Consider the following 23789-nt stretch of genomic DNA (forward strand, 5'->3'; position numbering starts at 1 on the left):
CCTCGAACTCAGAGGTCCACCTGCCTCTGCCCAGAGTGCTGGGATCAAAGGCGACCACCTCCCAGCTAACGGCACTAATTTCAGTGATAATGTAATTATCTTAATTACAGAGTAGTGGTCTTCTACTCTGTCAGTCCTGCTTCATCCATCCGGTTTATATGGACCCTCTTCCCGGAAGCCCAGCCTGGTCCTGTGGTTTCTGTCCCCACCCCGACCCGCTTCAGGTCTGTTCATCCTAAGATTCTGATCTTTGCCCTAAGACGGCCCTATAACTGTATTTATCTTCCTGTACAGGGCCCAGGGAACCCTGCTGTTTTCGGGACGTGCCACCTTTTTCCAGGCAGTGCCCTGTCCGCTGGCTGTCGCGCTGAATGGGGAACCTGTGTGGGCGGGCTCCTACCGTGCTCTGGTTTCCACGTCCCAACCCCTGCTCACTCAACCCTAGATTTCCCCATCGCATTCCTGATCCCTCTTCCCTCTGCTTCCGCATCACTACTCCGGGCTGCGCCTGTCTGACGACACACAGGCCAGTCTGGCGTGGTCACTTCTGAGTCGGGGACATTTGGTCACGGCTCAGTGAGCGCTGAATGTGGGCAGAATAAAAATCCCTAACAGAAGGCTAAAGCAAGGCGGGCAGACAGCCTCAGTCTTCCCAGAAGTGTGTGTCTCTTGCCCTAGTCTCAGCGCAAGAGCGAAGGCACGATGGCGTCGGGGCCAAAACCCACGTGGAAGGGTGAGAGCGCGCCGCAGGACCCCCCCTCCCTCCAGGGCCGGCGAGGGCGGGGCCAGGGCCGGCGAGGGCGGGGCCAGGACAGCCACGCCTCCTTCCCATGAGCCATGGGCGGTCCCAGGTGAAGGTGGGAGAGCGGCGTCTCAGGTGCCGCCCTCCGCGCCTGCGCCGTGTCCGCTCCGCCCCGGCCCGCCCCTCCAGGTGCGCTCCACCCCCAGCCCGGCCGCCACCTTCTCTAACTTCCAGCGTCCGCCATTCGCGGTCCCGCCCCCCGGACGTTAGGCGTCGTGGAGTCCTAAGTCGGGGGAGAGTCGCCGAGTGTCGCCTGGCGTCCAGGGCCGTGTTGGGACCCGACTAAGGCGTCGTACGCGCCAAAGGCCCGAAAAAGGGGCTTCCTGGGACCCGGGCGCCTCGCGGTCCCCTTCCCGCTCCGGGCGCAGCCGCACCTGAGCTCGCGGGCCTCCAGTGCGCGTGCGCGCCCCTGGGCTTCCCGCACCTGCCCGTGAGTCCCCAACGGCCGGTGGCTCGAGGCCTGGCTCGCGGCGCGGGCAGCAGGTCATGGCGCAGCTGTGTGGGCCGCGGCGGGGCCGGGCGCTCCTCGCCCTGTTAGCTTCGCTGCTCCTCTCCGGGGCCGAGGCGGCCGGCGGAGACCTAGACGTCCACGGTGAGGGCCGGGCGCAGGGGAGCGGGTGGAGGAGGCCGCAGCTGACGGGGATCGCAGGCTCTTGGGGATGGTGAAAGTGGGCGCGGGAGCCGGGGGAGCCGGCCCTGCCGGTGGAGGGGCGGAAAGGTTGGGGACACGTCGGGGTGAGCCGCGAGCGCGGAGGTGTAAGGGTAATAAGCAAAGTGTCCCTTGGAAAGGAGATCGGGTATTGATCCAGGAAGGCGTGGCGCTGGTCTCCTGGGCAGGAAGTGGGTGAGCTAAACGAAGCGGAAACTGCATGCCCAAACAAAGCCCCGGGGAGCAGGGTGCGGGGAGCCAGGCCTCAGAAAGGGGGGATTTGTTTGGCTGACTTGTTGGCAGCTTTGAGTACAGGGAAGACGCTCCTAGGACACCTGTTGTTAGGATGTAGGGCAACAGCCTTCCGAATGAAAGGACAAAGCAGTGGCAGAAGGGAGGAGCTTTGCCAAGGTGCCAGCCCGAGCAGAAGCACCTGGTATGAGAGTGTTGATATTGGCATTCAGCAGCTGGGGTTGGCTTCTTCGAGTATTGTTAGTACTTCAGACAAGCACTCGCCAGCTTTGGAAGGATCTCTGTTGAAAGAATTCATTGATTCAGCAAACTCGTTGAGGGCCCGCTGAGTATCGGTGAGGACAGTGGATAGCAGTTGTCTCAGAAGAGACAGGTTCCTCCATTCACAGAGGTTGGATTCCAGTGGGAGAGACCCGTGAGCGAGTACTTGCCAAAGATTAAATGACCAAGTGGCAACAATAGATGGGTGGGAACAGGGGCACCTAGCTAGGAAGGTGTCTGAGGAGGGTGACACCTGAGTCCCAACAGGAAGGATGAGGTGGCAACTGAAACAAGACCTTTGGACCGACGTCCAGTGGGAGCAGTGGAGAACAAAAGCCTTGGGTCCAGAGTAAACTTGGTTGTGATCAAGGGAAAGACAGTCCCCAAGGCTGGAACAGAAGTGAGGAAGGGCAAGAGGAGATAGGAGAAGTGGACAGCAGCCACATGGCCCAGGCCTTCTGGTCAACCTCTTGGATGAAAGAGAAAGTAGGAAGTGTGGCAGTCAGGCTGTTTTTGTGGTAGCTTCTGAGGAATGGTTTATTCCTGTGTCAAAGACTGGGGGGGAAAAAAGTTGGGAATGCCAAGGACCAGTGAGGAGAGGCTCAGCTCTAGATCCAGAGTCAGGAGAATGGCTGTTGATCATTGTAGCATAAACCAGCCTCCAGCAGCCCTTAGGGGCTTTTTCAGATGAAGACATTATTGTCGCCTTATACCTGTAGTTACCTGGCCTGTTACTACACCTGGTTATGGTTTCTAAGCTTCTGTGTGTCCTCTAAGCCTGGTACCAACCTGATGTGCTATAGGCCTTTGGAAGGTTACACCATGGTAACTGATGAGGCCCTGTCCTGCTGAACAGTCCTTTTCTGTTCACATTGGCCTAACTGCAGCAGCTGGCCAGACCTACTGACCTTTCTAAAGTACAGCTGTCTGGCCGGGTGAACTGCTGCCCTCACTTATCTCAAGTGCTGTTTGCTAGAAAGCTTCAACAGCTTGATCTGAGGCAGGAGGCAGTTTTGATTGTGTGTGTGTGTGTGTGTGTGTGTGTCCCCTCTCTGTTTGCTTTGGTTTTTCACAGCAAGCAAAATCATGTACTCAGGTGGGGTGTTTCTCTGGCACGCAGCTGCACAGTGCCAACAAAGGGAAGTGAAGGAACATGGACAGGCATGATTATGAAAGGCTGTTCATGGAATTTTATCTACACCAGTATCTGAGGGGAAGCGGAAAGGTGGTAGGTAGAGCCAACAGGTTGTTAGAGTTGAGGTTCTGGAAGGAAAGACCTAGAAAACTAGAAAGAATGGGTGATGAAACTGTGGCTCTGGAGAAATTTAAATGTTAGTGTTAGACTGAGAGGTGATGTGGAGGACAGAGTCATTGGAGGACAGACAGGACAAGGCTCATTTGTCTAACTGGAAATCCCTACAAGTCAGAACAGCTTGAGGCAGTGAACCCCAGGGAAGGATTGTGGAGAAGAGAGGTGCTAGGTCAGCAGACGGTACAACTTTCTACTCTGATGATAGGCATTTTTGCCACAGAGGTATGGGGAGCGTGTAGGGAGAATGGTCTGGAAGCAGGGGTCTAGCTTCTGTTAGAGAAAGGTATCACGAAGGCTCAAAAGGGGTAGAGAGAGATGACTCAGTGTTCTTGCAGAGGATCAGTTCCCAGTGACAACATGATGGCTCACAAGCATTCATAACCTCAGATTCAAGGGATCTGATGCCCTCTTTTGATGTTCTCAGGCATCAGGTGTATACATGGTGTGTGTGTATATATATATATACAGGCAGGCAGAACACTAATACATATAAAATACACTTTTGAAATTAAATTTATTCTGTTTGTTTTTCAAATTGGGGTTTCTCTTTGTAGTCCTGGCTGTCCTAGAACTCACTCTATAGACCAGGCTGTCCTAGAACTCAGATCCACTTACCTCTGCCTCCCAGGGTGCTGGGATTAAAGTTATACCCCACCACAACCAACTGGCTTAAAATTTTTTTAAAGATTCAGAAAAGAAGCCGGGAGGTGGTAGCGCACGCATGTAATCCCAGCATTCAGGAAGCAGAGGCAGGTGGATCTTTGTGAGTTCGAGGCCAGCCTGGTTTACAAAGCGAGTTCCAAGACAGCCTCCAAAGCTACAGAGAGAAACCCTGTCTCGAAAAACAAAACAAAAAAAAATGAGAGGGTGCAGGAGTTGGATGGAGGTAAGGACTGAGCAGGCTGTTGAGGATTGTGCATGGAGAGCAGGGAATGGATGTGGTTGATGTTCTGTGGTCTGACATTGTCAGTGTTGGTGGCTGAGGGCAGTGGGAATGGTATGGCAGGTTCACTGGTTACTTAGGCAAGCAGGAGAAAGCTGATCCTGCACCAGGTGTTTGTTTCTATCTAGCATTCAGGAACAATCTTAGTCTGCCATAGAGACACACAGGTCTTCACAACCTAAGATAATTGTATGATTTCCAAAGTTGGGAATTTTTAATGTTAATTTTTAATTTGGGGGCATTGCCTGAAGTATGAAGGTCTGATAGGACCCGAGCAAAATACAGGCCTGTGTTTCCACATAGCACCCCATAGGCCAAAGCCAAGAACCTTTGTGAAACAGGCCACTTCCAAGTCTAGGTATTCCTTCCCTTTGGTTACCTGCCTGCCCTGTACGTCTTGGTGTGGCCTCATTTCGGGACTGTACTCCCTTTAGTAAAGGAAGTAGTTGACACCTGACGGTTCTTGAGGGGCATGTTACCTCCTAAAAGAGGAAAAGCCACTTTACCAAATGCTTTACTTCTTTAATCCTTAGGTGATAATCCTGATACATAAAGGACCCTGCATTTTTTCTTTTTAGGTCTGAGGTCTGACTTGTGGTCTCACCTATGCCAGGCAAGCACTTTGTATGCTTTTATATTTATGTTTGTTATTTAGAAGAAGTGTCTTATGACCTAGACTGGCCTCACATACATAGCTGAGCATTACCTTGAACTGATCGTGCTGCCTCTGCTTTCCAAGTGTTGGGGTTATAATATATGTCACGCCTGATTGCTTTTTTATTTTGAGGCTGACTCCAAGTTGCCTGGGTTGGCCTTGAACTCATTCTGTAGCCCAGGTGGGCCTTGCACTTGGGATCTTTTACCTCAGCCTCCTGAATAGCTGGGATTACAAGCTTGTGCCACCTACCTTGGCTGAAATAATATAATTTTGGTCATTATTACAAGGTTAGATCACATAGTTTTCCCAAGTTGGAAATTCCTTTAAGAGTCATCACTTAAGTTCAGTTCCTGCTGCCAGTAACTGTTAGCTGCACCTCAGGCACCAGCTGTTAATGGTTACTTGATCTTTGTTGATGGTTCTTGGGAATTTCCATTGGAGCTAAGCCCAACAACGTTCATTCCAGAGCCTCCGCTGACTTTCAAGCAAGCATCAGTTTCCATTAGCCTCCTGGGTTAGTTATGACTTCCAACACCTAATCTGCAAGGCATGCTTTCCACCAGTCCCAGAGCATGCCATTAGTCCCTGGGTCGTTCCTTTCCTTGATCAGATGGGTGGTTATGACCCTGATGGTCAGCATAGCAGCTTAGGAGCCAAAGTGCATCTGGGCTTGGTATCAGCAGGTCACATCGAAGAGGTGGTTGTCCTGCTTGTGGGCAAGGCTGTCTGAAATACTTATTAGTTTAGCCAACATATACTTACTAAGTGCCTAATAAATGCGAGGCCCCCCGTGTAGCTTTCCAAACAGCACACTGAACAAAACAGGTTAGGCAGAGAGCTGAGTTAGTAAGAGCTTGCTGCTGCTTCTCAGCACACAGGTAAGAAGCCAGGTATTGCAGAGTAGGCCTATGGTCCTAGCACTGGCAAGGCAGCCAGACTAGGTGAACTGTAGATGCAGTGAGAGACCCTGTCTCAGAATATAAGGTGGAGTGGCTGGGAGTGGTGATCTATACTTTTAATCCCAACACTGGGAGGATTCAGATGGAGCTCCAAGCTCAAGGCTACATAGTCTGAAAAAAAAAAAAAAAAAGGCAATTAAGGAGCACATCTGCTTGAGCTCTGACTGCTACACACAAGCGTGATACACACACAGGACTCATGTATATGCCACGGAGAGGAATGAGAGGATTTATTTCCGTGCAAGTTTTTCCACTGAGATATGGAGGTCAAGCTATGGATGAAGGTAAAAGGTAGAATTCATAGTCCCATTTTAGTGATGAATGTGAAGTAACGATAGGAGTGGTTGTTTGCATTGGGCCAATAGTTTATAAAATATAAACTTTTACATCTAAATATTTTATATTTTAAAGGTCAGATTTTTATATCCACAACACCAAAATTTTATGACCCTTGTAATTTTAAGTTGGACTTGTCATTATAAATGTTCTTTTCTCACAACTACCCAGGGGGGTTTTAAAACTTGTGAATTACTTCTAATAATGGCACATCCCAGACACCAAGACCTGGGGAGATGGGTATTAGTAGGCTTTGTACTGGAAATAGAAGCTAACCAAAATAAATAGCTTTATATATCACCATGAGGCAAAGAGCCAGGTGAGGGGGGGGGGCATACCTTTACTGCCAGCACTTAGGAGGCAGAGGCAGGTGACTCCCTCAGACCTGGAGGCCTGCTTGTTCTGCAAAGTGAGTTCTAGGCCAGCCAAGGTACATAGTGGGGAAAGTATTTGTCAACTTTAGAACTTCAGTATTAAAACATTGTTCTGGGAGACTGAGGCAAGAGGATCACTTAGGCCCAAAAGTTTGAGACAAGCCCTGGGAACACAGTGAGGCCCCTCTAAAACCAAACAGCACAAAAGGCCAGGCATGATAGAGGCAGATCAGGAGGTCATGGAGGTTATCCCTGGCTACATGGAGTACCAGGCTAGCCTGACATACATGAGTCTCAATAGACAAGTATGTTGTTTAGCAAAACAGCTCTGAGTTTCTTCTTGTCCAGTATCTTTGCTTTCATGAAAAACATGAGTCTCATCCCTAGGTATGGCGATGCAAGCCTGTAATCGCATCTCATGAAACTGAGGCAGAAGGGTCAGTAGTTTTGAGTCCCTTCTTGGTTACCTGAGACCCTGTCTCAAACAACCACAACAGAGACAACACACCAGTAGCTGAAGTCCGGGTTTCTTATTTCCCCAGTTCCCTCACTTTCTGCTTCCTAACTCTTTATCTGCACTCCTGTACCAAAGTGCCATGGTGCAGACAAGGGACCAGGCCACTGGAGACATGCTGTTGGGACATAAGAAATCCGGGAGACTTCAGTACTGTCTGCCCCGAGGGTGTCTTGCCTTTTTCTGTCCCTGTCACTCTTTTGCTTTGCTGAATTCCAGTGAGATCTGCTGTTGGTCCTCATTTTTGCAATGTCAATATGTGGTTAGTCCTGCCTTCATAAAGTGTCTATTCCTTGTTGAAAGCTTTAAAGCTTTCCTCCTCCTCCTCCTCCTCCTCCTCCTCCTCCTTTTTTTTTTTTTTTTTTTTTTTTTTGCCAAATAGCAACCAGTTGTCCTACCTTGGCCCCAGAGTATTACAGAGCCACACCACGGCACCTGGCTTATTTTAAGCATTTATAGCTAAATCTTTGCACCTAAGTTCTCAGTACCATATCAGGAGAACCTCCTTTGCTTTGCTTTTAGGCAGTGAATGGGCAAAGCAGCAGGATGCATCTTACGGGTCTATGAAGAGGAAGCTAACTGGCTTTCTACTTGGTCAAGATAGCCTCAAGATTGATGGCATGGAGCTGGGGTGGATGCAGTTCATTTGGTAGAGTGCTTGCCTCAAATGCTTAAAGCCCTGGGTTCCATCATTCTTAATGCCTATGAACCAGCTCTGTGGCAGCTCCAGCCTGTAATTCCAGCATTCTGGGCAGTGGAGGTTGGGGGAGCAAGAAAGAATTGAAGATTATCCTCTGCTACATAGCAGTTGAGTTCAAGGCTAGCCTGCATTACATGAGACCTAGTCTCAAACCAAGGAATAAAAGATTAATGTTGTGTTCCACAGCCAGAAGCTAAGTCTGAAGGAAGGCCACTGGCCAGTGCTTACAAATAAACTTGCCAAACACTTTTGTACTCCCTAGATCCAAAACTGATGTAATCACACAGACAGGCTCTACTAGTTATATTATCATGTCCTTGTTATAAATCATAAAGGGAGTCAGGCCTTTGCTTTACCCTCAAAGTCACTAAAAACTGTGGGGCTGGCTTTCTGAGCTCATGTTTCACTGTGTCGCCCATGCTGGCTTTGAACTTGTAAGGTGAAGCGATTCTCTAGCCTTGGCATCCTCATTGCAATTTAGGCTCATGCCACTGTGTCTGGCCAGTGAAACCAGAGAACGTGGGCTTGCTATACCGAAGAATACAAGGCTTTTTGTCCAAGCCTAGTGGTACTACCAGGGAGACTGACGCAGAAGAACCAAAAGCTTTAAAGCCTTGGCTACAGAGTAGCTTGAAGGCCACTCTGGACAACTTCATGAGGCCCTTCCTCCAAATAGAAACTAGAAAGGGCTGCGATGTGACTCAGTGGTAGAGCCCTCACCTGGCATGTATGAGGCCTGCATTCAATCTCACTACTGTAGACTTAAACTTTTACATTTTTATCTAGTTCATGTGCATGGGTGTTTTACCTGTATACTGGTCTGTGCACTATATGTATGCCCTTGAGGCCAGCAGGTGGTGTTGAATCACCTGGAACTGAGTTACAGAATATTGTGAGCCATCATGTGGATACTGAGACTCATACCTTGGTCCTAGGGAAGAGCAGCCAGTGCTTTTGACCACTGAGCCGTCTCTCTAGCCCTTCATTAAATTTTAAAATTTTTTATTTGTGGGTGTGGATATGCATGTGCTCACATGTGCATGCATGCCAGAGGACAACCTATAGGGATCAGTTCCATCCTTTCATGGGTTTCAGGAATTAAACTCGACTCCCTTAACCACCACTTATCCTTACAACCACTGCTCAGTACCCCCCCCCCCCCCCAAATGAATGAGGAAATAAACACAAGGTCAGTGAAGCTGCCAGGAAACTGGCCGGTCAGAGGCAGGATGAATGCACTACTAGTCCTTTACAGGAACAGCTTCCTTCCTGGGCCTCAGGTGTTCCACGATCATCTGTGTTACGTACTTCTCCTAAATGATTCCTACTGGGTCACCTCCTTTGGCCATTCCTTTGTACTGCAGAGGGCTTATTATAAGCCCTTGAATTTGGGGTGTGTTACAGTAATGTTCCTTGTGTAAGGCTTTTTCCCCCTCCTATCCATGCAAATCTTAGGGCCTGGGCCTAATGGGCAAGCACACATCCCCATCTGGTGGGCCCAGTTTATCCTGAATGGGGCTAATTCACACTACCCCTCCATCTCAGGACAGTCTTGAAGAGCATCCCTGCTGGGAGTGAGTGGTGGCTCTGAGTGTGATCCCAGCACTCAGGAGGCTGAGGTAGAAGGATGTCAAGTTTGACACAAGCTAGGGAGCAAGCCAAGAAAAGGAAAAAAGGGAAAACAGTCCCATTTTGTTCTGACAGGCATCTAGATTCACATAGTAAGTTGAATGCTCATCCATCTTCCATATAATATCTGTTCCCCAAACACTTGTTTTACACTTTGCTCTTAATACTCAGGGAGCTCTGCTCTGACATTAAGCCACACCCTCACCCCTAAATAGCCTCTTCTGTGGGCTGGATTTGAACCCATGCACATGCTAAACTATGACTGAGCTACATCCTAACCTTACATAACAAGTATTTCTCAGATAAGGTCTCTAGCTTAGACTGCCTGAAACTCAAGATCCTCCTCTGTCTACTTCCTAGTGTGGAAGCATGCAGGGATTAGGGACAGCAGCACCACAGCTGCTGGGAATTAGTTGAGGGTGGGGAGAGAGAGAGAGAAAGAGAGAGAGAGAGAGAGAGAAAAAGAGAGAGAGAGAGAGAGTGTGTGTGTGTGTGTGTGTGTGTGTGTGTGTGTGTGTGTGTTTTGAGACCCTGCCTCCCAAGTGCTGGGACTAAAGGCGTGCGCCACTGCCACCTGGTTTATAAATCAGTTTCTAACAAAAAGATTTAAGAAAGCAAAAAGGGTGCACACCTTTAATCCCAGCACTGGGGAGGCAGAGGCAGGCGGATCTCTTGTGAGTTTGAGGCCAGCCTGGGCTACAGAGCGAATTCCAGGACAGCCAGAACTACATTTGTTAAACTCTAACTTTAAAAAATACTCTGCCCTCCACTCCTCTGTCTTGGACATTTTTCTACCCTGGCGCACACGTGTCTATTTTTAACAGCTCAGAGTATTCCCTTATCTGGATGTCTCGGGTTGTTTGGCCGGCGCAAACAGATGTGTTGGTGGGACTTTTCAGCTGCTGTAAATCTGTGAGCATCAAGCCCTGTGTGGATGTGGTAACAGTTGATCCTGCTCTGACTGATCTCTTCTTCTCCCTCATCCCCCTTTCCATCTCTACTCCCACTTTCTCTTTTAGACAGGGTCTCACTACATAGCCCTGGCTGGCCTCGAACTCACGGAGATCTACCTGCCTCTGCCTCCTGAGTGCTGGGGTTAGAATTGTGTGCCACCACGTCCAGCTGAAATCTGTTTTTGCTTTTGCTACCTGGGTGGCTTATGGCCTTCACACTATCTGAAGATCTTCATAGCTAATAACCCCATTCCCTTTTATCCTTACCCTTAAGAGTTCTAAGTGGCTTTAATGAGAAGAGCAGAGAGTTGCCTTCTGCACTGGCTAGGCTTTTTGGCAAAGGATAAACTGAGGAATGTGTATGGTGAGGGATGCAAGCCTTCAAAGTCTGGGTTGTAGATTCTCCCTTCTCAAGTTGTAGTATGTCATGGCAATGAATGGCATTTTCTAAACACTCTTCAAAGGAGGAAGTAACATTATCTTTTTAGTTTCTTATTTATTACCATATTTATGTGTGTATGATGATGTATGTGCATGGAGGTGGGCACTAGCATACTGCCATGCACTTGGAAGTCAGTTATCTCCTTCCACTGGGATCTAGGGGTCAAACCCAGGTCCTCGGGCTTTAAAAGCCAGTCCCCACTGAACCTCTCACCAGTCTCCCAGCCCTAAATTGCACCTTGTAAAAATGCCAGCCTCTACCCCCAAGTGCTGGGTTTACAGGTGTGTGCCACCACACCCAGTAGTTTGTTTTTGAATAGTTGAACAAAATCCAGGGAACACTATGTTGTGATTTGGAAATTATATGAAATTAAGTCTTGGTGCACATAAACAACATTTGTGGTAGCTCAGCCATCCATTTATGCATTGTCTAGGACAGCTTTTGTGCTGTTCTGATGGCAGTTGTCAGAGACTGTGTAATCCACAAAGTCTGTGGTAAAGGCAGTTTTCCACATGCCTGAATTTTCATTACCAGTTTTACTCAGTAATCTGAGGATCTGTGGTAGAGTTCGTGTGTGAGCCTCTAGGGTTCATTAGCTGTGAGTACTAGGGATGGGAGAGCAGCCCCAGCTGCTGGCCCAGCTGCTGAGATGGCTGTATGAGCTGACTGGTTCCTGAGGAGTTGCTGATGCTGTTTGGCCACTTGGCATTCTCCACTTGGTTATTATACTCAGCAGAGCATGTGATTTGTACTGCCCTCATCCCTGTGATAACCTGTGTGACAGTTTCCAGGAATGAGTGATAGAGGGGACTGCAGAGAAAACAAATGTACCTAGAGAGAAAGTAGTAACCTTGGCAGTGAGCTCCACACTGCTGGAAGACCTGGCCATGCTGATGCTGCCCCCAGAAGAGGCTGTCGCCACACAGTAGAGCTTGCAAAGGCTTCACAGAAACCAGGGAGGTGGTGCTACTTCTGTGTGGTGGGTGTCCCAGAGGGAGTGAAGACAGCGGACGTTTATAGAGTACAGCAGCTCAGAGCAGGGGCTTTATTTATTTATTTATTTTAAGATACAGTTTCATTATATAGCCCTGGCTGTTCTGGAACTCAACAGAGACCTACCTGCCTCTGACTCGTGAGTGCTGGGTACTCTGTCCTACGATTAAGACCTACTATGCCCGCCCTCAGATCAGGTTCTGGACACTGCAGGAGAAAAGGTTAGAATGTTGGAAGTGACTCTAGATGCAGAAGAGGCCAACTGAGGAGCCTGTGCCATGTCATTGGAAGTGTGATGAGAATACCAGAAGCTCTGTTGTTTGGGAGAAGACAGGCACTTCAGTTTCCAATATTAAAGATGTAGCTGGACGTGGTGATGCACACCTTTGGGAGACAGAGCAGGGTAACCTCTGTGAGTTCCAGGCCAGCCTGGTCTGCATAGTAAGACCAGGGTCAGCATGAGCTACTCAGTAAGACCCTATCTCACACAAAATGGAATGTGCTATGTAAATGTCTGCTTTCACATCTGTAACCAAATTATTGATTTGTTTTGATGATCTGTTTTATTTTGAGACAGGTTCTCACTGTGTAGCGCAGATTGGCCTCCTGTCTGCTGAGTGATGGGATTACAACTGTGGCAGTTTAACAAGCATTAAAGATCACATGTATAAGATTGCTTTTAGGGGTTGGGGATTTAGCTCAGTGGTAGAGGTTTTGCTTCACACACCCTGGTTTCATTCCCTGCATGCATACATCCTGCAAGAATAAACTGAATGGATATAGAAACATAAGTGAAAGAAGCCTGGTATATGGAGGTACACACTTGAAATCACAGCCCTTAGGAGATTGAGGCTTGAGTTCAAAGCCAGTCTGGGCTGCTGTGTGAGACGATGCCTCAAAAAAGAAAAAGGGCTGGGAGGAGTGGTGAATCCCAGCCTTAGGGGAGGAGAGGGGAGGTGGAGACAAGAGGATCATTCCTTCAAAACCATCCACAGCTACATATCGCAAGTTCAAGACAGACTTTGCAAGTTACATACAACCTGGTTTCATCAAGAAAACACCAAGATCCAGATGGTTGTTAACTTCATTGGGAGAGAGCAGATGGGAAGATGAGAAAGGGTTGGGGACATGCCTCTGTGGTAGAGCACTTGCCTACTACATAATATATGAGGGCCCAGGTTCCGGCTTCAGAAGCATAGTGTTAAGCTTAGATGTGATACATACACTGGCGTTAGTATTTCCTGTATCTCTCAGCATATTTGGTGTATTTCTAAAGTAAACTTTCATTGCAGTAAGTATAGCTGCAGCTGTGTATTTGTAGAAATAATTAGGTCTGTCTTTTGAAGCCTGAAAACCAGACTGGTAATGCTTAGGAGCATAGAGTTTGTGAAATGTCCTTTTTAAAGGGTGACAACAGGTGGTGCTTGGTGTCTCCTAGTTCTTAGGAGGCTGTGAGTTCGAGACAAGCCTTGTCTACATAGCGTTATAGGAAGGCAGGGACCGTCTCAAAAAAAAAAAAAAAAAAAAGTGACAACAGATCTTCGCATTTGGCAGAGTAGAGTGAAGTCATGGCAACCATTGCAGATTGTCTGGTTAAAATGAGTGACCTGAGAACCAGAGAAACCAGTTTCTTTTTGACAGCACTCCAGACAGTCTGTGATTTTACAGCAGCTGATGTTCTAAACGCCTGTCACATTAGGATTTGTTACGAGCTTCTTCCTGGTGTTCATGGGGAGACGATGTAGGAGATATAAAAGGACAGACGGGTTTCCCTGGCTGGCCTGGAACTCAGTTTGAGTAGACCAAGCTAGGCTCCAATCTGAGGTGGTCCTTGCCCCTGCCTCCTGAGTCCTGGAATTGGGAATGGATGACCGCCACATATACCCAGCCTTCCTGGTTTTCTTACTGGATTTGGAAGCGATAGAATAATTTTGTGTTCTAGGTTAGATGTACCTGTAACCCCAGCATTTGGGAAGCTGGGGCCAGCCTAGGCAACTTGTAAAGACCCTGTTCCAAAAAACAAACAAACAAACAAAACAACTGTGCCTTGCTTGGCATGTAGGACTTGAGGCCACAGTGTAGTTCATGGGCTTTTCCTCAGCACTGAAAAGAAGGAACCAGGAAATAGAACAGGAGACATACATACCTTTCATGATTGCTTGCAGTTAACTCAGACCAGTCATTTTTCTTTTTTTTTCTTTTCTTTTTTTTTTTTCTTTTTTGAGACAGGATCTCTAGCCGGTCTGGCACTGGCTATGTAGACCAGGCTGGCCTTAAACTCAAGAGATCTGCCTGCCTCTGCCTTCGGGTACTGGGACTAAAGGTGTGCGCCACAACATTCAACTAAATCATTTTTCAGTTTTTTTGTTTAATAGTGAAAGCCCTTATTAAGCAATAACTTGCTGAAATTATGTCCAACCACATCCTTTCAGCCTTGGCTAGCACTTCTGGCATGTTACTGCAGTGACCCCGTAACTGAGAGCAAAGGAGGCAATTTGCCTTTGTGGGCTCTCAGATTGTGATAAAGGGCCCAAGGAATGCTGGTTTCCAAGGAGCTCTGTTTTGTTTTCCCACTGCCTATTAATGTCAGTTGAGCTTCCCCTCTGCTGCTCTGAGGAGCCCTTGTCCTAGCACCTGGGCTCTGAGCAGATCAGAGGGAGTTTAGGTCTCCTCTCCCAACTTCAGTGCCCTTGTTTGGAAGCAAAGGGGTTTATTGTTGATTGTTTCATTGTGAAGATTACAGTTGTTGTTGTTGTTGTTGTTGTTATTTCTAGTTAGCATGTATTTGTGTGCATGTGCCCTCTCAAAAGCTTGGCCATAGCACTTGAGGCCAGAGGAGGACACCTTTGGAAGTGGATTCTTACACCATGCAGGTACCAGGGGTTGAACTAAGCTGTCCAGCTTGGCTGCAAGTGCTGAATCATCTTACCAATGTTGCCAGTTTTTTGGTCCAGATAGTGTCCTGTGGCTGTACTTGGACTCATTGTGTTGCTGGGTGAGATAAGCTTTAAACTCCTGCTTTCCTGCCTCTCTGCCCCACAAGCTGGGGTTATGGGGGTGCACCAGCTCACTGTACCCAAACTACAGAAAGCAACAACAATCGCAGCTGGTGGCTGCCAGGACTCTCGGCTCAGCATGACTTCTGTACCACGGTGCCCCTCATGTTTTCATTGTGGGATCCTGACTGGTCCTGTGGTCCTCTTCATTTTGTCTTGTTGGCCATGCTGCCTCCTCCACCTGGCAGTGTGTAGGCTGAGCCAAATCGAAACCAGAAGATTCTGTTCGGGGTGTTTACTCTGGGCATTGTTGAGCCATCCTGTGTTTGTGACCATTGGCATATTGTCAGAAGCACCTGTTGCAGGTGTATACCAGCTGGTTCTTTTTCTTTCCTTCCTGAGATTGCCTTGAGCCTTGTACTTACTAGGCAAGTGTGTTACCACTGAGTGAGGCATCACTGGTTTTTCTAGTATTTTTTTAAATTCTGAGATGGGATCTTAATAAATTCCTCAAGTTGGCCTTGAACTTTCCATCCCTCTTGGAAAGTAGCTCCAAGTAGCTGGGAAGACAGACCTGTGCCATGAGCCCTGCTAGGGAGATGGTTCAAGTCACAAGCAAGAGGACCAGCACCCAAGTAAAAGCCAGATGTAGTTGCAAGCATCTTTAACTCAGTGCTGAAGGAAGGCTGGGAGTGATATGTGCCGCTGTATCTAGCCTCTTGGGGGGGCGGGGGGTTCCAGGGGTTGAACCCAGGTCATCAGGCCTGTGCTGGTCTCGCTGACTGGTGAGGGTGTACTCAGCAGTGCTGGGATGTTCCTTTTCTGGCATGTATGGGAGTTGCTGAAGGAGCAATAACAATGTGTTGTGTCTATAGATCGGTGTTTTGAGACCATCTGGTTCCATGCCCATCATCCTAATAATTTGAGAGATGCAGTGGAAGCACAAATCCAAGACTGTCTCCTATGGTGGAGTAAACTTGGCGTGAGCAAGCTGGAGAGGAACAAGTTGCAGCCTGTGAGCACATGCACGGCTCCAGGACAGTTGAGCTTGAACACTGTCATTTGGGTGTTCATCAGATTGGCCTCTGAGCTGGGGTAGGGAGGACAGTGTGCCACTGTGGAGGAAGACATGGAACTTGTGATCTGGTTCTGGTGGCTTTCCATTCTTGAGGCCCTCCAAGAATAGGAACTCCTTTAGTTCCAGCAATTCCCTTACCTTATCCACAGCCCCCCTGACCAGCCTCTAACAGTGACTGCAAATGTGTCTGACCGGAATATCATGGTTGATATTTTTCTCTTTGATTGGAACGGCAAATCTTAGGACTTCCTGGAACCCAGACCTATGAGCTGTGTTGCCCTTTAGAGATGAGAAACTACAGTTATAGGAAGCTTGTGTCTGAGGTTCTTGGATTTGAGTGTGTTTGTATTGATTGTCTTTGTGGGAGGGTATGTAGGCCTGGACTCTAGGGCCTGGCATGTGTTAGCAAGTGCTCTGCTGAGCCACGTTCACACTTGTGCATCTCTGTCAAGGAAGAAGTCAGGGACAGAAGCCACCTGCAGCTGCATCAGGTGCTTGGACTTGGTTGCCAGGTGGTGTTTCTTTCCATATAAGGAAGGCAGAATCAGCATAGGCTTTGGGACCAGCTCAAGAGGAACTGACATGCCCAGAATACTTTGCTTCTTTGGAATATCTTGAAGACCCCAGACTTTGTCCTATAGAATATGTGCGTGTCCTTTGACCCTAGGATTGCCCGCATCAACCCGCATGGGTTCTGTTTTGTTTCAGAGTCTTGTGGCCTTTCAAAGGTAGTGGGGAAATGCCGGGCTTCCATCCCCAGGTGGTGGTACAATGTTACTGATGGTTCCTGCCAGCCATTTGTGTATGGAGGCTGTGAAGGCAATGGCAATAACTACCAGAGCAAGGAGGAGTGTCTTGAGAAGTGTGCTGGTGTCACTGGTAAGACTGGAGTTTGGAGAATTTGATGCTTAGAGTTCATTGATGGGATGTGGATATTTTCTGTCTGCTGGGTCTTCACTCAGTTCAGAACCTGGGATGGTGTGGGATTCAAAAGCAAAAGCAGGCCCAGTGTGCTGGTCCCATGGCCATACCAGTTTCACAGTGGCCTTTCTAGGGCTCTCTATTTCTTACCAGAAAGAGTCAAGCTACTTCCAGGCCTCCTGATTCACTCCTACAGGCCCTTGCTCTCTGGGCATTAGGGTCATTTTTACCTCTGTCTCCTCACTTGCTGGCAAGTCTCTCTTGGCTTTGAGCTATGCATCCAGAAATCAGATAGGCATCTTAAGGTTGTGTGAAGGCGATCAGCAGTGGCCCTGGACAGTGACCTCAGGTCTGCTGCAGGGGGTGAAGTGCTCAAGTCTGAGCATGAGGAAGGACAGTTTGCTTTTCTGGGGAATTTGGAGAGATGGGGGATAGGAACTGATTTTAGTGTTTTGACACATGGTTTTACTGTGTCATCCAAGCAAGTCTCAAAGTCTGGATCTTGCTGCTTCTGCCTCTCAAGTGCTTAGCTTATAGGTACCCGCCACCATGCCTAGCTAGGGTGTGATTTTTAGATGGTGCAGGCCAGTCCTTCACCTTTTGAGTGGTAACCAGTTCATTGGGAAACTGAGTGAAGAAAATGTCATTTCTGTGTGTTTGCCTCTCCTGTGTGGAGGGGAAGAGTTGGGAAATGTCTGCTCCCCTTTGATGTTCTGTGACCATCTTAGAAAGAGAGTTGAAGTGACAATGGGCATAGGCACTCACTGTCTCCCTGGACATGATCCAGAACTTGACCCCAGCTGCAAGGGCCTGGACAGACAGCTCTTGGTGGGCAATTGGTTGTATGTCTTAGGCACTCTCATGGGAAGGAATTTGTAAGGCAAGCTGAAAACTGCCAGAGCCACTGGCCCCTGGAGTCCTTTGCCAGTCCTATTGAGGGTGTAAGCCAGTTTATTAACTTGTAACGGGAACTAGAACCTCCCAGGGGACCTGACTGTCCCTGTGCCTGCATTCAGTCTACATAGGCAAGCCTTTTAGCAGATTGCCGGAAAGTGGCCTGATGAGGGTACAGGTAGGCAGACTGAGGTGGGCTGGTTTATGAAGTGACTGCTAAATGACATCAGGCCAGGCCCAGACATACCCACCATCTTAATTTGTGGTGGAGACAACATGACATCAGATGCCAGGCACAGTGTTACCCAGCTCCCAAATTGAGAGGCTGAGGCAGGTGGATTCCAGAGACCAGCCTGGGCAATGTAGCAAGATTGTCTGTCTTTAATCCCAGCACTCGGGAGGCAGAGGCAGGCGGATCTTTGTGAGTTCCAGGCCAGCCTGGTCTACCGGATGAGATCCAGGAAAGGCGCAAAGCTACACAGAGAAACCCTGTCTCGGAAAGAAAAAAAAAAACAAAACCCACATAGGAAACTCCCTGAAGTTTATTTGTTGCTTCACTCTGCGCCCGCACCCACTCTCTTCTACTGGGGCAAGGTCTGTGTGCTGCCTGGGCTGGCTGCTTTGACCACCTTGCCTCGGCCTGTTAGGCCTTACACAAGTACATCACCAGGCTTAGTGTATCGTCTCGGCCACTCTGAGTGTGTGGTGCAACATTAAAACATTGCACTGTTTTGTGCCTTTAAAAATTCTAGATAAATAAGATACAAACTGGATGGGATAGTTTACGCCTAATCCTCCTATAGGAGGATTTCTACAAATCTGAGGCCAGTTGGACTATACGGTTCTAGGCCAGTCTGAGGGACAGGGTGATAGTCTGTATTAAAAAGTCAAAATAAGGAGCTGGAAAGATGGCTTAGCAGTTAAGAGCATTTACTGTTCTTACAGAGGACCAGGGTTCAGTTCCCAGCACCCACACATATCAGGCAGCTCACAGCTACCTTAAACCCTAGTTCCCAAATCCAGTACTCTTTTTTGGCTTCCTTAGGCATCTGTAGGTGGATGGTACATATCAGCTCATGTTCATTCAGGCACACACACATTTTAAATAATAAGTGTTTAGAAGAAAAGCACCCTTCTCCCCAAATGTAGAGGCAGCTCTCCCTGAGAAAGGCACACCACTTATGTCCTACCCTTTCCCTAAGCATCTCCATTAATGTTTCTTTGCTTAAGATCTGTGTTCAAATGGGGACAGTGAGATGGCTTAGTGGGTAAAGGCCAACATGGTGGAAGGAAAGAACTGACTCCTGAAGGTTGTCATCTGACCTCCACATGGTGCGCCATGACAGACACATGCATACATACACACAAACTAATTTTTTCTCTTTTTGGTTTTCTTTTTTCTCTTCTTGGCTTTTTGAGACAGGGTTTCTCTGTAGCTTTGGAGCCTGTCCGGGACTAGCTCTGTATTCCAGGCTGGCTTTGAACTTACAGAGATCCACTTGCCTCTGCCTCCCAAGTGCTGGGATTATAGGCATGCACCACCACCGCCTGGCCTTTTTGTTGTTGTTGTTGTTTAGTTTTCGAGACAGGGTTTCTCTGTGTAGTTTTGTGCCTTTCCTGGAACTCACTCTGTAGCCCAGGCTGGCCTTGAACTCACAGATCTGCCTGCCTCTGCCTCCTGAGTGCTGGGACTAAAGGTGTTTGCCACCGCCACCACCCACACAAACTAATTTTTAAAGTATCACTAAAAAAGACTTTAAAGATCTATATTAAAAATGTCATGACTTGGGTTGAGGATTTAGCTCAATGGTAGAGCGCTTGCCCTGGGTTCAGTCCTCAGCTAAAAAAAAAAAAAGAAGAAGAAGAAGAAGAAAAAAAAAAAAAAAGTGTCGGGACTCAGCCGGGTGGTAGTGGCAGCAGGCACACGCCTTTAATCCCAGCAGGAGGATCTCTGTGAGTTCGAGGCCAGCCTGGTCTATAGAGCGAGATCCAGGACAGGCTCCAAAACTACACAGAGAAACCCTGTCTCAAAAAAAACAAAACAAAATGTTGTAACTCCAACTCTACTTCCAGAGAGAGTGAGTGACGGGCTCAACAGATTATGTGGAGCCCTGACTAAATGTAAAGTCTTTTTGCTCCAGCTTGTGCTGATTCCTCAGGCAGTCCCGGTTCCTCTAAGTATCAAAAGCTTATGGCCCTCAGACACCCTAGGGGCTCCACAGAACGGTTGGTTGTGGTGCACAGGGCCCACTTGACAGTGCCTTTTCTTCTCTGGTTTTGTCCCTCACAGAGAGCACCATCGATGGTGTGGCCAGGGACAGGAATGGAGCCGACTCTTCGGTCCTGAGTGGTAAGTCCACAAAGAGCCAGGAGGGATGAAGGCCACCCAGGTGGTAACTGTGAAGGACACTTATAATTCCACCTCTACCTCCAGTGTACCAGCATTGTGCCTTCCTGGGCCAGCAACACGAGGGCTGAGGACTCGTGCTTGTAGACAGCAGAGCTATGGCTCAGGCCCTGGCTTCCCTCCAGGTGGCTGTCTGCTGGACGGGGTCCTCTGCTGCCCACCCTTCATCTAGAGCTTTGTGTTAGTTTGCTTGTAGTGCTGGCAGGAGCCTGGGGGAGTGGTCCCTTCCACACAGGGTGGACTATATGCCCCTGATGGGGACAGTTCTCCTCACAGTCTGGGCCCTGGCCCTGTGTATCTGACCCCAGAGTGCAGGTGGGAGTTGGGCGGCTGCTGGGGCTTGCCTGGCTTACACAGCCCGGGCGAGGCTAGAGCACTTCCCAGTTAGCCCAGGCCCTTGTTGCTATGTAGGACCCTGCGTGGTGATTCTTATTTCCAGCCTATCTCTGAAGGAAATTTCCCCAGTAAATAAAAGTTCTTGGGAGTGTCAGGAAGTGAACAAAGCTATTTTCTTGATCGCCTCAGAAACACAGGTGCAGGTAGTTTCCCTAGTAACTACTGAAGGGGCAGGAGTCCCACCTACCTCCAGTGTTCATTCAGAGTGGCCTGTGCTCCAGAGGACATCAGACCAAGGGATATGTCTACCCTTTTAATGTTCCTCCATGGCCCCTTTACAGTCAGCCCTGCTAGGTCCATCATCCTGTGTACTTCCTAACCAGACTTTTGTGTTGCAGTTCCCAGAAAGCAGGATTCTGAGGACCTCTCTGATGAGATCTTCAATTATGAAGGTAAAACTTAAAAAATTGTATCCTTATGTGGTTGGCATTGAGACTCACTAGGAGGAACTTGTTAAGCAGGGCCTTCAAACCTTGCCAGGTGGTTGTACTTTAGAGCTGAGATTAGAATGGCAGGCAGCAGTGGGTGTCCAGGCTGTCAGGAATCTCTGTGCCAGCAGAGTGAAGGCAGTGGGCTGTGTGCTTCTAGAGTTTACCTACACCTTGACTCTCAGCTCTGTGGCTGTGGATAGGAGCTGTGCCCTGTGCATGATCCCCATGTGTAAAGTGAAGGTCCCAGAACAGAGAAGAGGGTGCCCAGTGCATGTAAGGTGCCTGGGACTGTGTGGGCTACAGACAATATGGTTGTCTACAAGGGGCCAAAAATGAATCCAGCCCCCACCCTTACCCCCACCCCTGGTGGTATGCAACTGAAACCCCATCACTCGGGGGGTGGGGGGTTGAGACAGTGGGATTGCTATGAGTTCAAAATCCACTCTGGACCACACAATTTCATAACAACACGTGCACGCGTGGGGGGGGGGGGGGGAGGGGAGAGGAGAGAGAAAATGTACAGCTGGCGTCCACGGTCCAGACTGGCTGTGTCTGACCCCCAGGCCTTTCAGCATGCGGCTGGCACTCTCCACCTGCTGAGCAGTCCATTTAGGCGTTCAAGGCTTGCCTCTGCTCCTCTTGGCCCTGCTGATTGGTCCTCCTGAGGCTCTCTTGCTCTTGCTTCTAGAATACTGTGTCCCAAAGGCTGTCACTGGGCCTTGCCGCGCAGCCTTCCCTCGCTGGTACTATGACACTGAGAAGAATTCCTGTGACAGCTTCATCTACGGCGGGTGCCGGGGCAACAAGAACAGCTACCTCTCCCAGGAGGCGTGCATGCAACGGTGCTCTGGCAAGTCAGCTGACCCCATCCCTGGACCACAAGGCCCCTTGAGAGGCCCTTTCCCTGTCCCTCTCCCTAAAGTGAGGGTTTTGGAAATGTCCATCAGAGCCTCCAGAGCTCCTGGGGAGAGCCCCGGTGTTTGGGAGGCAGAGGGGACCCATTTTGGTCCCAGTCCTGAGGATGGAGAGCACGGTGGACTGACCTCAGCATTTTGTGTTCTCTTTAGGCAAACAGGTGTATCCTCTTCTGACCCTTGGAACAAAAGGTAAGTGGCCTCTTAGCCTTCTCTACCTGCCTCCCACTTCCCTGCCTCTGGCCTTCCTGGACTAACTGGGCCCTGCCCAGCTGTGTTTTCTGCCTTGCTTATAGTATTCCTCCCTGGAATGTCCTTGTGGCAGAGTGCTGTGTCTCTGTGAAAGTGGCTAGGCAGCTTGGGACTTGTGGACACTGTCCTACAGTAAACACTACACAAGTGGGGGCTGAGCCTGAACCCCTAGGCAGACTGGACCACGGGGAGGGAGGGAGGGTCTGGTAGGCAGGCCTATCCTATGGAGTCCACACACAAGCCTAGGGGAACTCCAGGTTTGGAGGGGACTTAACTGCCATGGGGCATGAAGATGTGGTCAGGGGTGTCAGGTGACAATCTGGCCTGGTGAGGAGACCCCGCACCCTCCTACTTCTGAGCCTTTGATTGCACAGTGAGTGCTAGCCTGTGGACCTGCCATACTGGTTTGGCCTCTTGCTCTTTTTCCCTGTTAAGGAGCCAAGACCTGGCCAACAAGTCTTCCTTGTTCCAGAAGTAGAATCCAGTTCTCAGGGCTGGGGCTGGAAAGGTGCCTAGGTCTTGAAGGCTGGTTGTGGGTGGAGTTAGGCAGGGGATTGCTCCAATAGGGGAGAGAGTTCCTATAGTCAGGGGAGGAGGAAGCCAGGTAAATGTCACAGGAGTCACATGCCTGAGATAGAGCCCCACCTGGAAAGGAAGCATCTTAACTGACCAGTGGGGCAGCCGCAGTCATTCACCTGCAGTTAGGAATCCTGGGCCTCCAGCACTGCTGAGTACACCCTCACCAGCCAGACCTCATTGCTCACGCAGCCACCTCCAGGGCCTCTTCTGTTGCCATTCAGGGGTTCAAGGCTAGACTCAGCTACATAGGAAGTTTAAAGTCATGTTGGCCACTTGAGACCTTGTCTCAGATAACCAGAATAGGGCTGGCGCAATGGCTCAGCAGGCAGGGTGCTTGCCTCCAAATCTGACAGCGCAGGTTCCATCCCCAGCACCGCATGGTGGCTCACAACCATCTGTAACACGAGTTAAGGGAATCCAGTGTTCTCTTTCGGCTTCCTCAGTCGTGCCCAGACATACATGCAGGCAAAACACACATAAATAAAATTATAAAATACAAGAGCCATTCTATATATGTGGCATTGCAGGGGATCACCTTGGCAGGCAATCTTCAGATTCCCAGGTTGAGGAGGGCATCTGGTCCTCTTCTGAGTCCCTTGGGCTGCTGGACCTCTCTGTCTATGTTCCTCCTTGCCCTACCTCTCCCCTCTTATTCCAGCGGTGATCCTGGTGGGGCTGTTCGTGATGGCCCTGATCCTCCTCCTGGGAGCCTCTGTGGTCTGCCTGATCCGCGTGGCACGCAGGAAGCAGGAGCGTGCTCTCCGCACCGTCTGGAGCACTGGGGATGACAAGGAGCAGCTGGTGAAGAACACCTATGTCTTGTAAAGGCCCTGATGCTGGGAGAAGCAGGGAGGGAGAACACGTGCTTCTTAAATTAGAGCAACTGCTTGTATCTGTGAGATCATTAGGGAAGTTTGGTCTTTGGTTGCCATGGTAAGGAGGGTCAGGGAGGTACTTCCTAGGCCTGTTTGGCTGCTTAGATCTCCTGACTAGTCCTCTCAGTAGCTCCCTCTGCCTCTCCACCCATGGCCTCCTTTAGCATCACTAGTAGTCCTGGTAGCTTGCTTTCTTTGTTTGTTTGATTTATGTGGTTTTTTTTTAAGTAGATAAAATTTTTTTAATTGGGATTCTGAAGGGAAAAAAT

The 23789-nt window shown here is 49.1% G+C and overlaps 1 protein-coding gene across 1 annotated transcript; it reads left to right on the forward strand.

Moving 5' to 3' along the window:
* Positions 1–849: 849 nt before the first annotated feature.
* On the forward strand, positions 850–23758 carry Spint2 (serine peptidase inhibitor, Kunitz type 2). Its single transcript, XM_036200947.1, has 6 exons — positions 850–1394; positions 19957–20016; positions 20808–20861; positions 21589–21750; positions 21968–22006; positions 23304–23758. The coding sequence occupies exons 1-6, from the start codon at positions 1289–1291 to the stop codon at positions 23468–23470; spliced, it is 588 nt and encodes a 195-aa protein (XP_036056840.1). The 5' UTR covers positions 850–1288; the 3' UTR covers positions 23471–23758.
* The last annotated feature ends 31 nt before the right edge of the window (positions 23759–23789 follow it).

The sequence above is a fragment of the Onychomys torridus genome, chromosome 1, assembly GCF_903995425.1.
Source record: "Onychomys torridus chromosome 1, mOncTor1.1, whole genome shotgun sequence".
In the NCBI taxonomy this organism is placed as follows: Eukaryota; Metazoa; Chordata; class Mammalia; order Rodentia; family Cricetidae; genus Onychomys; species Onychomys torridus.